Raw genomic sequence first — 13,307 nt, forward strand, 5'->3', positions numbered from 1 at the left:
CTCTCTCTCTCTCTCTCTCTCTCTCTCCATCATCCCTGTCATTTTATTTTGTATTGCAGAAGCTGTACATTATTTGTAGGATTTTTTTTCTTCATTGAAGATTTGGAAAGGGAGGAGAGAGCAAAACAAAAATCTCAGATTGGAGCCCTTGTCTCATCTTATATTATTTGTGTGTCTATCTGTCCATTAGTTTTCCTGTCTATCCATCTGTCTGTCTGTCCCCCTGTTCGTCTTTTTGTCGGTCCGTCCGTCCGTCTGTCCATCTACCTATTTGTCTGTCTGTCTGTCTGTCTGTCTGTCTGTCTGTCTGTTTTTTAGTAAGACGTGAATTTTGGGTAACAAAACCCTTATGAAAAGGGTGGGGAGTAAATAGGTTAGTCTGTTTAAAACCAATTATTACACGTCCTCTGCAGCATTTTTTTTCTTACCAAATGGTTCCTTTGTTTGGAATCTCCCTTTTGATAAAACATTCTAGATATAGCAGAACATTCTTTTTTTTTTCTTCTACCAACATTTCGCGACCAAATAAAGCCTTGAACATAGCTTGCTTAATCATCCTTTCTTTTTTTAAATTCACAGTTCATGATTGTCGGACAATTTGGAACTACTTACCAAGGCTCTGTTGACATTGATGACATTAGTTTTTCAAAACTGCCATGTTCTGAACCAGACTGTGAGTATTGCTCTTCATAAAGAATCAAATTGGATTCTCCTCTTCACCTCTGGTGGAACCTTAAGCCCTTCAATAGTTTTTTTCTAAAAATTACAGTGCAGTAAAACATTATATTTTGTGGCTTCCCAAGCAGCGACTTAAGATATTAGATAAATTACAGGTTGAAATTGCTTTGGTTTTTCATGTTATATTGGTCCATTTATGGGAATACTTAAAAATAAAAACAAACTCAAAAAAAATAAAAATAAAAAAGTACAGCGCTTTTTATCTGATGGGTTAATTTAACAAGATTTTGAGGTAGGTGTGCAGGGTGGGGAAAAAGTACTTGTAAAGATTGAAACTTAAACGTTAAGGCTCTCCATAAAGGGAGAACAAAATTCAGTAAATCTTTAGAAATTGGAATTTTTCAGCTTTGAGCTAAGAAATGCAACAACAACAAAAAAGAGTTGTTTGCACTGTGATATGTCTTGAAAGGTGGTGATAATTGCTTCTTTTGTTTTACATTAGATATTGATTTCCATATAGAAATATATGCCTTTGCATTTCTTTTAATTTTCAATATGTTCATTATACTTTCAGCTATTTAAGCATGAAGGCCTTTAACTTTTGAAGTAGGAGTTTTGTCACCATATCTTCTAACAGTAAAGCGATATTTTGATTTTCCTGCTGTCAGAATTTCTTGTCTTGATTGGATTGTAGAGTAAAGTCAAATTTTTATCTTTACAATAAAAGGTACATTTTATGACTTTTCAATCAGTGACTTGAGATATTTATTAAAGTTATAAGACGAAATTACCTTGGATTTTTCATAATTTGGCCCTCGTAAGGGAATACTTGAGAATGGCAATAAACTTGTTTAAACTGTAACCTATCTCAACATGTTTCTAAAAACGATCATTCCTCAGCTTGAGATTTCAGTTTCGATTATTACTAAAGTGGGTGTGGTTTTGAAAGAGGAAGTGGCGAGTTGTTGGGAGTAACACGAGCCATGAAACTCGACTCGCGGTAGTGAAAGAGTCAAAAGTCTTCATTAAAAAAAAATGATGTTGTTTATTACAATATCATGTTGTTAACATCAAGCCTCAGGATAAAATGAAAGTGATATCAACATGCATTGATAAGTAAATGAACTATAATTGTTACTTTTATAGGTTTAAAAAAAACTTTTTTGGTAAAAGAAGGGTTTCTGTCACACTGTAAGAGATAAAATAAGATAAGATAATACTTTATTATCCCAGGGGGAAATTTTTCTTGGTTGTACAGGACCGTAGAGATGAAGCAGGAAGTAAAGAGCCCTTTTGAGTATTTTTTTACAAATTTACTTTGTTGAAACATTACATTTTAGCACTGAAGTAGCCTTTTATAGCAAAGGATTTGGTGTTGATTTTGTTAACAAAGATACATTTTCAAATTTTTCCATCAGTGTCATTAACCAGTGGTTGTGACTTTGAACTCGGGACCTGTGGATTTAATCAGAGTACGACTGATGACTTTGACTGGACTCGATCAAATGGCGGAACTGGGAGTTACGGTACAGGCCCAAACCAAGATCACACATACGGCACATACTCAGGTAACGTCTATAATGTATTAAAAAAGTGTAATGCCCACCCACGCCAGTGATGTAATGGTTAAGCTTTTCATCTCCGCATGCAAAGGACATAAGAAGTTTGTTTTTAGTGTTGGGGGATGATTTTAAAAATTGAATATCACTGTGTGTCAGCTGGAATGTATCTGTCTTTCTCAGCCGGTGCTGGCCCTGCCAGACAGGGCTTAGGTAGCCAGCATCCTAAACTCCTGAATTATCTAAATTGTCTTTTAATTTGGGAGGTGGGGGTGGTGGTTTAGAGATGTGTTTTGATATGGACATAAAAGGTGTTGAGCGAAAAAACAAAAATTGAATAGAAAATGCCGAACTGCAGGAAAAAAATGGCTGTTTCTTCAATATGATTATTTTGACGAACACCTGATTTCACTACAATGCCCCATATTTATCTTTTTATCTGATTTTTTTTACCTCTTTCTGTTCAGGTCACTTTTTGTACATTGAGGCATCCAACAGGTCACCGAATGATACAGCTGTGTTGAGCTCACCACAAATTAGATTGTCAACGACGTCCTGCCTTAGCTTTTACTATCACATGTATGGATCAACAATGGGTACTTTGCAGGTTGGTGTATGTTTAAAAATGACTGTACTACAGTAATTTTGAATGATAGTCAAATTTCAATAGCGAACGAAGTAACCCCAAAGCCAAGCTCTCCGTAAAAAAACTAAAAAATGCCGGAATTGAAAACTGAATGTTTGATGCAGTCAGCAAAAACTACTTAACTCCCAATTTTTCAGGAAGCATGAAACATTTTGATTGGCTGTTATTTCTGTGCATCGTGTTGTTGTAAAAACCACTCTCCGGTTGGGAGCCACTAACCTAAGCTGTAAAAGTTTCTGTACTGGTCTGAGAAAATATATCACATTTTCATGGATCGCGCTTTCTTTGCAAAGATTATTTAATTGCATTATTTGCTTGTCATATTAGTTATTTTTTCCCTCTTTTGAAACCGAAAGAGATTGCACGTTTGCATGTTTTTTTTTTCATCATCATCTCTTTCTAAACTTATTGAAATAATAGTCACCCACAGGGTAGAGGAGGAGGAAGGTGCATGTGATTGTGTGCACGTATGTGTGTGTGCGTGCATGTGTGCGTATGTCTTGGAGTTTACAAATGAATATTCCTTTTCATTAAAAATGAAAAAAAGATTTTTATAATGACATTTGAATGCTGCCTGAAACAGACGAGATTAAAAATTGATTTGTGCCATTTGTTACAATGCACGTGCAGGTATACAAGCGAAATGGTGTAAACCGTTATCAAGTGTTCCAACGGAATGGTGACCAAGGAAACATGTGGGTGCGAGCTGAAGTCCCTTTGCGTCATTATTCCTACGCAAGTCAGACTATCAATTTTGACTTTGTAGGCATTGTTGGTAGTTCTTACAAAGGTGACATCGCTATCGACGACATCAGTCTTAATACGGGATCCTGTCCTACTAGAGGTACGTTATCAGCGTGAAAGTTTTTCCGCAGACTTACAGTATGGCAATTTTTGTATTTTACTTACTTTGTCTGTCCTCTTAAGCCATGAGGTGTCTAGGGTAGATTTTGTTTTTGGATGTGGGCCAGGTGTGTTTCTGTTCTGATGGTCATGTAGTTCCTTCGGGTGGTCTCTTAACACCATAGATACATCTCTTTCTTGACGTTCCTTTTCCCTTGAAGCCATCAAATCACATGTTTTAAACTGTCACTAGCAGACTCTTTTGTTAATTACCATCTTGAATAGAGGGTTTATTACCTTAAAGTATTAAAATAGTTGAATGCAAGATTAAATACCCTTGCAAAACCCTTAACATTACAAGAAGAGGCAGGCAGAGAAATGGAGAAGTAGGAGTAACAATTGGCACTGAGTTTTGCCTGCATTTCATAGAAAAACAGAGTAAAATGGTTTGGCCACCTGTTATGAATGTCACCTAGCCAGGTAGCCTCGAGAGCTTATAACACCAAGTGGTAAGGCTATAAAGGAAGAGGTAGACCATGCTAAAGATTGATTGAAGGAGCTAAGGATACCCTGAGAAATTAAGATATCCCAATTGACAGAGCTGTAGAGCTGCAGTGTGACCTGTATTTAGGCCTACATTATGTCCAACAGGCTGCAGATCCTTTATAAATATGTTCTGGAACCAAAGAGGTGACCTGGATCAGTCCTGAACTTGACGTAAAATGGCTTCCCTTTACATTTTACTCTATGAAAAATTGAATTTTAAACCCAAAATCAATATACATTTATTCTTTAAGGTGGGTTTTTCAAGAAGATTGTGGTTTGTTTTTGAATCGTTGTCCAAATTTTGATATTCTTTTTGATTAAACAGAATTGGTTGTAGGTGAGCATCACTCAATGGTTAGTTCCTCTTTCTTTTCTTTATCTCTGTTGTTTCTACATTTAAAAAAAATCAATTTTTAACTTTAGCCCATTTAGTGTTCCCACCAGTGAATATGATAACCATGTTCAGGCACGACTGTTTCAACAGCCTGTCGTATTTATGGGATTATGGGTTGTTGGCAGGTTCTTTGGTGTGGCTTGCTCTTTCTTTTCCATCAAACATCTGTTGGCCTTATCTCGCCTTCTTTTTAATGTTTGTTACTCTCTTGTAACACCTCTAATCTTTGACACTTATATGACCTTATTGTGTTGCAAGTGTCGTAAAATAGCCTACTTACCAAGACAAAAGAGTATAAGGGCTTAGAGTATTGGGCTAAATTTTCCTCTGGCACAGGGTATACTGTAAGTACTTCTTTTGATATTAATTTTTTTATAATAACAAAGTCCAAAAGTGCATAAAATATAATTTGTTATGTGTTTCTATTTCTCAGGAGCTTGTAATTTTGAACGTGGATTGTGTTCATGGCTCAATGTAAATGGATACGGTTCAACTAAGCATGATGATTTTGACTGGACTCTGACGCAAGGAGGTGGACCTGCGTTAACAATAGTAGACAACACTATGGGCAGCAAATATGGTGAGCACAGCTTGCTTTCATTTTTCTTGTTCTTGTTGTAGATTTCAGGGCAAGATGTGACATAATAATGCCAAATTTGAAAATTTCAGCATCCTTTAAAACATTAAAAAAACCAACAACTTTTTCCAATACCAAAAATATCTTCTCTAAAATAGAGTAGCATCGGTAGCCTAGTGGTTAGGCTACCAGACTCGTAATCGTGAGGTTGTGGGTTTGAGCGCTCGAGCCACAACTCAGTCCAATGGGAAAAAAAGGGCACTTTACATGATATTCCCATTTGGCTCAGTCTTTTCAGAGATGGACGTTTAATTTGGAGATCCCGCTTCTTAAATTACCTAATAGTATTGATAGAGACTTTAAACCCATAGGCCTACTGTTTCACCATTTTTTCGCTCAAATATAGCAAAATGCATTTTCTAAAATAAGAAGACTAATGGGCAGATCACAAGTTTGGTGATCAGCTTAATTAAAATCAGAAAAAGCTAAATTCTTATATCTCAAAAGTGTCATCGTTCCCATTTAGCCAAGCATTTATTGTCGCAATTGGTGCGTTTTCTGAATTTGGTCTCACATTTTGTCCGTTGTCTGAGCTTATGCTGCCTTTCCCCGCAGTGATTGAACTTGTCCAAATCTCTACCTTCAGATGAAGGTTCCATCTTTTCTTACTGGCCTGTCCACTCAAGTAATAACAAAGATAGTAAATTACAAGATGGGCCACTCGGCCAAAAAAGTGTCCGCCGGAAGTCCGCTCTTTGCTTCAGATGGCGCTGCAGTCTGTTTTGAAGCACTCTTGCGTTTTTCCAGAAGAAGAATAGGAATAGCATCTCCTTGCGTGCGCAGATCGACTGCTGTTCATCAGCAGTTCGGGTTCGTTCAGTGCGGAGTTTTAGTTTTTTAAATTGTAATGACTTCTCGCCTTTCTTTCTAAAGTCAAATTAAACGAAGAAACCAATCACCCCTTCCTCCGGAAGAGGTTTTTTGTCAGTGTAACCATTAAAAAAAAGTGTTCTTCCGAAATTTATCCAAAAACTTGCTAGTTTCACTTTGATTTTTTAAACTCAAGTAGGGTAACTCTGTTCGCAAAGGGTGTGCATTTGCAAAGAGGGCGCCACCAAATTTTGAGGACACTTTTTTAATTGGCTCAAAGAGAGAGAGGAGTGGCCCCTCTTGTTATGTAGACTCTTTGGTAATAATTGTATTTGCCTACAGAAACATCGCTAACGTTATGCAGTGCCTTCTTTTACTGTACTTGTATGTTATAACATTATGTCACGACCAATATGCAATGCTTTTGTAAATGGGTGGTTGGCGGGTGCTCTGGTGTGGTTTGCTTCTTCTTTCCTATCAAACATCTGTCGTCCTTATCTCCTCTTCTTCTTTTTTATGTTTGTTACTCTCTTATAAACCCTCTAATCTTCTGGTGCTCATATGACCTTATGCAGTTGCGAGCACCATAAAACCTCTACTAAAACTAAATAGCTTTTGTAAAAACTGTACTTGTGTATTTCATGACATTATGCAGTGCCTTCTTTTATGGTATGGTAGGCCTACTTGTATTTGTATGTTCGTATGTGCCATGACATCATGCACTGCCTTCTTTTACTGTATACACATACCCCTCGTGGGTGGTAGGCGGGTGCTTTGGTGTGGCATGCTCCTTGTTTCTTATCTAATATCTATTGTCCTAATCTCTCCTCCTTCTTTTTGTGTATGTTACTCTCTTGTGGGGATTCCACAAGAGCTGACTGGCCTCTATTTCGTAGAGGTCCTATTGTACAGAAAAAGCTAAATTCTTCTATCTCAAAAGTGTCACTGTTCACATTTAGCCAAGCATCTATCGTGTATGTGTGTACAGTAAAAGAAGGCACTGCATAATTTCTTGACACGTACAAACATACAAGTACAAGTAGGCCTACCATACCATAAAAGTGCATAAAATAGATAGAACAAATCTAAGAATTATCAGGAATTTGTACTGGGACCAAAACGCTGCTGTACAAATTAATGGAGAATACAGTAAATATAAGCAGATTAGGCGAAGAATGAGGCAAGGGTGTGTTATGTCACCAGACCTCTTTAACATGTACAGTGAAACAATCCTTAGAAACATAGAAGAATGTCCAGGCCTCAAAGTAATTGGAGAAAAGATTAATAACATCAAGTATGCAGATGACACAGTTTTGATAGCAGGCTCAGAAAAGGATCTTCAATTGCTTCTAGATACTGTTGTAACAGAAAGTGAACGTAAAGGATTATAGTTGAATGTAATGAAAGCAGAGTGCATGGTAATATCCAAAAAAGCAGCAAAGCCTAGTTGTAATCTCATTAGCAAAGGTGAAAAGATCAAACTAGTCCTACAGTTTAAATATCTAGGATATATGATAACATCTGATGCCAAATATTCCTCAGAATTTTTTTCTACTGTGGTTTCTTAGGAGACTGCTAAGAGTATCGTGGAAGGAAAAGAAATCAAATGAGGTAGTGCTTGATGAAGCCCACATGGGACGCTCAAGGTTAAAAACAATCAGGAAACGACAAATGCAGTTTTTGGGACTCATAAATAGCAAACATCTAGCTCTCACTGGCAAAATTGAGAGCAATCAAGCAAGGCAGGGGATGGCCCAGAACAACATACTTAGGGAACCTAAACAAATGGGTAACAGGGAAAGATCAGGGAAACGTAGATTTTTTTAGAGCATCCGAGCAAAGGAATGAATGGAGAACCATGATCGCCGATGTCTGTCACAGATCTGGCACTGGATGATGATGATGACTCTCTTGTAACACATCTTTTCTTCGGCACTTATATGACCTGATTGTGTTGCAAGTGCTATAAAACTCTTACTAAAACTAAAAAACATACACCTCTCTAACGGCACTTTCATGCTTATATATCATTATATTATCATATTTTCCCCAGGTCACTTCATAATGGCAACAGTAGGACCTCTGCGAAATAGAGGCCAGTCAGCTCTTGTGGAATCCCCAACATTTTCAGCCAACAAGGTATTGTAAATTATTACTTTATTGACACATTTTCGCATCTCTCATATACACATAAAATGTGTCACCACGCGATGGAATCAGGTGCCCATCAGTTTTTTTTATCATCTGAAAACTTACTCATTTTCTCCACTTTCTATGAAAAAATACCCGTCTATCTTGAATACAAGCCTAGATATTTTTTCCTAGAGCTAGGGCGAGAACAGTGCAGTCCTATAATATTTGCATTCTGTATTTCATGCAAATTGTGAATAGAAAATAAACTAGCCTTGACCTTGGGTTTCCAGCTGATGCAATTATTCTGCATTTAATCTCACCTTAGCTTATCTCGTGTCTCTTTTGTCTGAACAACTCTTCAGGTCCGATGTCTTCACTTTCACTACTTATTGAAAGACCCCAGTGTTGGTTCCTTGACTGTGTGGCTTGCTGATGGTCATGGGGCGGACAGTTACAAAGGCACACCATTGTGGATGCAGTCTGGACCAAAAGGATCTTCATGGTTGCCTGGTCGAGTCAAACTGAATTCTTCACTCTCCTATCATGTGAGTTGCCCTTATACTATGTGTCAATGCCTATGCAATATTTTAATATTTTAATGGAAATTGCTCCTTCTATAAAACCCTTTTTAAAATCTTTTTTAAATTTTTTTTATTAAACCCTTTGCTTTGATAATTGGCAGTGCACTTATCTATTGAAAAAATGGAAAAAAAAGTGCATGAATCTTATTTTGTAGCTTGTTTCAAAAGATTTGACAAGTAATCCTCTTTTTGAAATAACAGTAAAGAAGGCAATGTTACAGTGGCCCATCATTACTTTTTTCAAAGCTGATTTTGGTACATATTGGAAAATAGGTTTCTCTTTCATTTAGTTCAGTAAGAGTTGTACGGCGTTCGCAACTAAACGAAAGAGAAACCTACTTTCCCATAACATGTCAAAATCATCTTTGAAAACAGTAATGATAGGCCACTGTAGGTTACTGTTTCAATTAAATACTATCAGCCATACTTATTGAGCAGAAATTGCTGTGCATGTGCTATTTTGTTATATTATGTATTTAATGGGTAGCCTATAAATATGCTAATTGGTATACGACCGGGCTATTCAGCTCATGGGTATTCAAGCCCGATATATTCTGAATGATATATATGTGTCACACCTTTGGGGAATCAGGAGCTTGAAAATTTTTGATTATATAGAATTATTGTCTGTTTCATATCTGGCACTTGAGTATGGTGGTATTAGCTACTGAATGGAGGGTTTTTTTCTTTAAAAATGCATCACAATGACTTTCATACCATGCCTTAATGAGCTAGATATTGTTTTAATCTTGAGTTGTTTGTGGCTATTTTTCACAGCTTTTCTTTGAAGCAGTCCTAGGAAATGGTGGAACTATTGGTGTTGATGATGTCATGATAACGGACGATGACTGTTCTCGTAAGAGCTTGTCTGTTTGTGTTTACAAAGCCATATTTTTTGTGCATTGTTGTTTGTCTGAAGTTTTATTTTTGACAATAAAAACAGTTTAGCGACAAAACGCAACATATCCGTTGGTCCTGTTTAGAGAAAATGAAGATTTCTGTTCTTCACCTATTTACCGAATAATCTTGAGCAATGTTGTTTTTAGAGTACACATGAGGTTTAAATGATATTTGTTACTATGATGAAGTCTTGTTGGATTCTTAACATTTAAACAGATGAGATCTCCCCTCACACACCTTTAACAAAATGCAACATACCCAAACTACAATAATAAGGAAGTGAAGAAACTGCCGACCAATTTTCATCGCCACACGTGAAGTCACGTTACTCGAGGAAAGAACTTGATTTTGACACTGAGGATATGTCTTGGTTTGTCAAAAAAGGTCTATCACTTTCGTTGCATTTCGTAGTAACAGCCTAACTTTTCTGCTGTTTTAGGAAAAGTCGTCTTTTATGAAAGAAGGAGTTGATTCAGCAATGTTCCTCATTTTTTTTTAGATACGTCAGTCAGTACTACTTTTGCCAAACTGCAAAAATGGAGTTTGTCCTGTTTTGCTGTCAAACTGTTCATATGATTAAATAAAGTGCTATAATATTCTGAAAGGTGATTTCAAATACGGAGTACTTGCCTACTGAGTTCTGTTATGAAGGAGGAAGAAAGAAGGAAAGGAGATGGAGATGCAACAATGAGAAATGATGTATATGAACATCTGGGCATAAATGATTATAAGTGTTATTTTTCTGTTAGGGATTTTTAAAATTTCAATCCTTGCTGATGTGCAGTGAGTCTTTTTACTTCCACCAGTCAAAGTGGGTTAGGGAAGGGAGGAGAGCAGAGGGTCCAATTTATTTTGTATAAAAGTTACATGTCAACCATGAATACATTGGGAGCTCAGAAAATACATCCACTGGAGTATGAAATCCTGATAGCCAAGCAGTGATCTACAATATTAAATCTTTTTGTTCATCGATCTATCCTATCAATATTATTGTTATTAATGTTGGTGGTTGTTAATTGCCCTGTTGTGGTCTCCTTCGTCTATTTTGTTTGCTTCTTCTGTCCTTTAAAGCACCTGTTGTCTCCCCCCCCCCCCCGGCATTGCTACTGACTGAAATGTCTTTAGGCCATTACCAAAGCGGGGGGGGGGGGGGGGGGGGGGGGGGGGGACATTAGCATATCAACATGTTCGTATGTATTGTAGAATTGTAAATGGGCTGATTTATCAATGTCATTTTCATACTGTGCCAGAACAACACAGGGGGAATTACCGTTTTTTCTTTCCTTATCCTTATTATCGTCATTTTCCTCTACTTCTTTTGTATGTTTGTCACTCTCTTGTGAACTGCTATTTCTCCTCCTTATTTTCTTTGTATGTTGCCCTTTAGTAGCAACTCTCACCTGTGACGCTTATATGATCCATTTGTATTGTAAGTGCTATAAAACTCTAACTAAAACCAAAAAACCCCCTAAAACTGAAACAAAAAGAAAAACTTACTTTCTTTGGGGTTTTTTGGTCATACTCTGGCCTTAATGCTCTGTTTCACATCCGACTTGCCTTAATCTACTGCCAGTTACCAGCAGGTGTTGCTTTAGGCCTATAGCTGTTTTGTTTTTCTATTATGATTATATTAGATAACCTTTGTATTGCACATATCCCCATTCAACAGCAAACTCCCTGCGCTTTACGCTATATTTATACCCCAGCAGACCATAAAACTCACAGAAACATTCTCAGCTTCCTGGGAAGCATACAGTGCAAGCAGCTGATTAAATACTAAAACAGTAACAAACTGACAAGATCTTTCACTGTCTAAAACTGGATACCCTTTCCTTCCTGGGTGAAGTGCGGGAAATTCTTGTAAAGTGCCTTTCCCAAGGACACAATGTCAGGCCCCTGATGGGATTTGAGCCCATGACCTGTTAATGGTTGCGAGTCTGAGAGCCTAACCACTAGGTTACCGATGCCACATTATTTGATTGTGCTTTCATTATACTGTACATGCTGAAAGATGGTAAGATCAGACGGGCTTAAATGGATAGAAAGTAGAACAATCTTTGTTCATGGATAGGAAGTAAAATAATCATTGTTCATCATTGCTCATGAAATTATATTTGCTATGCCTGTCCAGCTTCAACATTGTTGGAACATTTTGTTAAGCACTAAATGTTGGCTGTCTTTTTTCTTACAGTTGTTCCTGTAAATGCGCTTCCTTCTCTTCAACCGACCACCACAACGGCCCCTGTCACTGCAACACCAGCATCTCCTACCTTCTGTAAGTAATCTGCGTGTGAATAAATCATCGGTAGGCTGCTCAAATGTACCAAGAAGCCAGAAAGGAAACTTTTGTGGGAAAGAGAACATTCTGTTTCATTCTTTTAGAACTTAGGTTATCTATCTTTTATTTATCTTATTTCAATGTTTAGAATTTGAATTTCGGCAAAATATTTCTTGAGCACATGCAAACAACTCCCAGATCTAAAATTAAAAACAATCTAAATACGTCTGAACAGCTGGCCAATGAAATGCTTTAAAAGTCGTATTGTTCAATTTCGGAAGCTTGCTGCCATAACACATTAATTAGTTTTTGTTGATTGTAGATTTTTTAGGGATACCCGTAGATTTTTAAACGTTTAATACTGCTCTGTACTTAAGAAGTTAGTTTGATGCTACATCTGTGCAGGTAAGCACAATGAGTTGCACTGATTTTTCTTACACCTGGTTTAAGAATAGGTAGATTGGGCAACTCATTTTCCAAGAGGAAAATAAAAACTCAGAAGTATAGAAAGAGCTGAAACTAAAGAAAAGCACGACTGCTCGTGGTGGCAACAAGGACAAAGTGTTTTTTTAAAAAATATTATTTTTAAATTGACCCTACAAATAACTAAGAAAATACCACAAATTTGATTTGAAAATACGGAGAGAGTACAGTTTTGCCCCCCACCAAAAAAATAAATCTTTTTACGATGATAGAAGACTCTCCTGTAACAGTTTCTGAAAGACATCTAAAAGAATTAACTTATTTCCTGATTTCCTGGTTTTAGATTTGAGAAAGATTGTGTTTTGTATTAGGAAAGGAAAGAATAAATTGACCTACACTGTTCCATTCATGTACTGTATGAAAGAACACGTAACTCAATATCTTTATGTCTTTTTTTGTTGAGTTAACGCATTGTTTTGTCCTCTAACAGCACCTTCTCCATATGATTGTGATTTTGAAAATGACATCTGTACCTGGACTAAAGATTCCACGGCCGATTCAAACTGGATTCGAGCTCAAGGTCCAACAGGGTCAACAGGCACTGGTCCAACCGTGGATCACACAAAAGGCAACAGTGAGTCACCTCTGTGAATTCTGGGCAGTTGTTTGGGATAAGAAAAAATAAACTATTGGCTATAGAAATGTGGTTTCTAAGAAGACTTTTGAATCTCACAAAAGGAAAAGAAATCGGATGAGATACCGCAGTGCTGAATGAAACCATGGTCGGACATTGACTAATATAAACAATAGGGAAGAGGCAAAATTTATTTAGACAACTTGAACTGATGCTTGATGGGAAAAGATCAGGATAATACAGGG

The 13,307-nt window shown here is 37.0% G+C and overlaps 2 protein-coding genes across 2 annotated transcripts in view; both read left to right on the top strand.

Moving 5' to 3' along the window:
• Window positions 1-475, top strand: part of LOC118478316 (MAM and LDL-receptor class A domain-containing protein 1-like) — a 6,686-nt gene extending 6,211 nt beyond the window's left edge. The window contains exon 7 of the mRNA XM_035971723.1: window positions 414-475. Coding sequence (XP_035827616.1) covers window positions 414-475 — 62 coding nt within the window. The remainder of the gene's footprint in view (window positions 1-413) is intronic.
• The window catches only part of LOC118478318 (MAM and LDL-receptor class A domain-containing protein 1-like), a 76,273-nt gene continuing 63,221 nt past the window's right edge, over window positions 256-13,307 (top strand). Inside the window, exons 1-10 of the mRNA XM_035971728.1 lie at window positions 256-673; window positions 2,097-2,246; window positions 2,705-2,844; window positions 3,514-3,727; window positions 5,100-5,246; window positions 8,167-8,252; window positions 8,609-8,791; window positions 9,605-9,683; window positions 11,919-12,002; window positions 12,919-13,062. Of these exons, the coding sequence (XP_035827621.1) occupies window positions 583-673; window positions 2,097-2,246; window positions 2,705-2,844; window positions 3,514-3,727; window positions 5,100-5,246; window positions 8,167-8,252; window positions 8,609-8,791; window positions 9,605-9,683; window positions 11,919-12,002; window positions 12,919-13,062 (1,318 nt within the window). The 5' untranslated portion in view covers window positions 256-582. The remainder of the gene's footprint in view (window positions 674-2,096; window positions 2,247-2,704; window positions 2,845-3,513; window positions 3,728-5,099; window positions 5,247-8,166; window positions 8,253-8,608; window positions 8,792-9,604; window positions 9,684-11,918; window positions 12,003-12,918; window positions 13,063-13,307) is intronic.

This window comes from Aplysia californica, unplaced genomic scaffold (assembly GCF_000002075.1).
Source record: "Aplysia californica isolate F4 #8 unplaced genomic scaffold, AplCal3.0 scaffold00489, whole genome shotgun sequence".
Classification (NCBI taxonomy): domain Eukaryota; kingdom Metazoa; phylum Mollusca; class Gastropoda; order Aplysiida; family Aplysiidae; genus Aplysia; species Aplysia californica.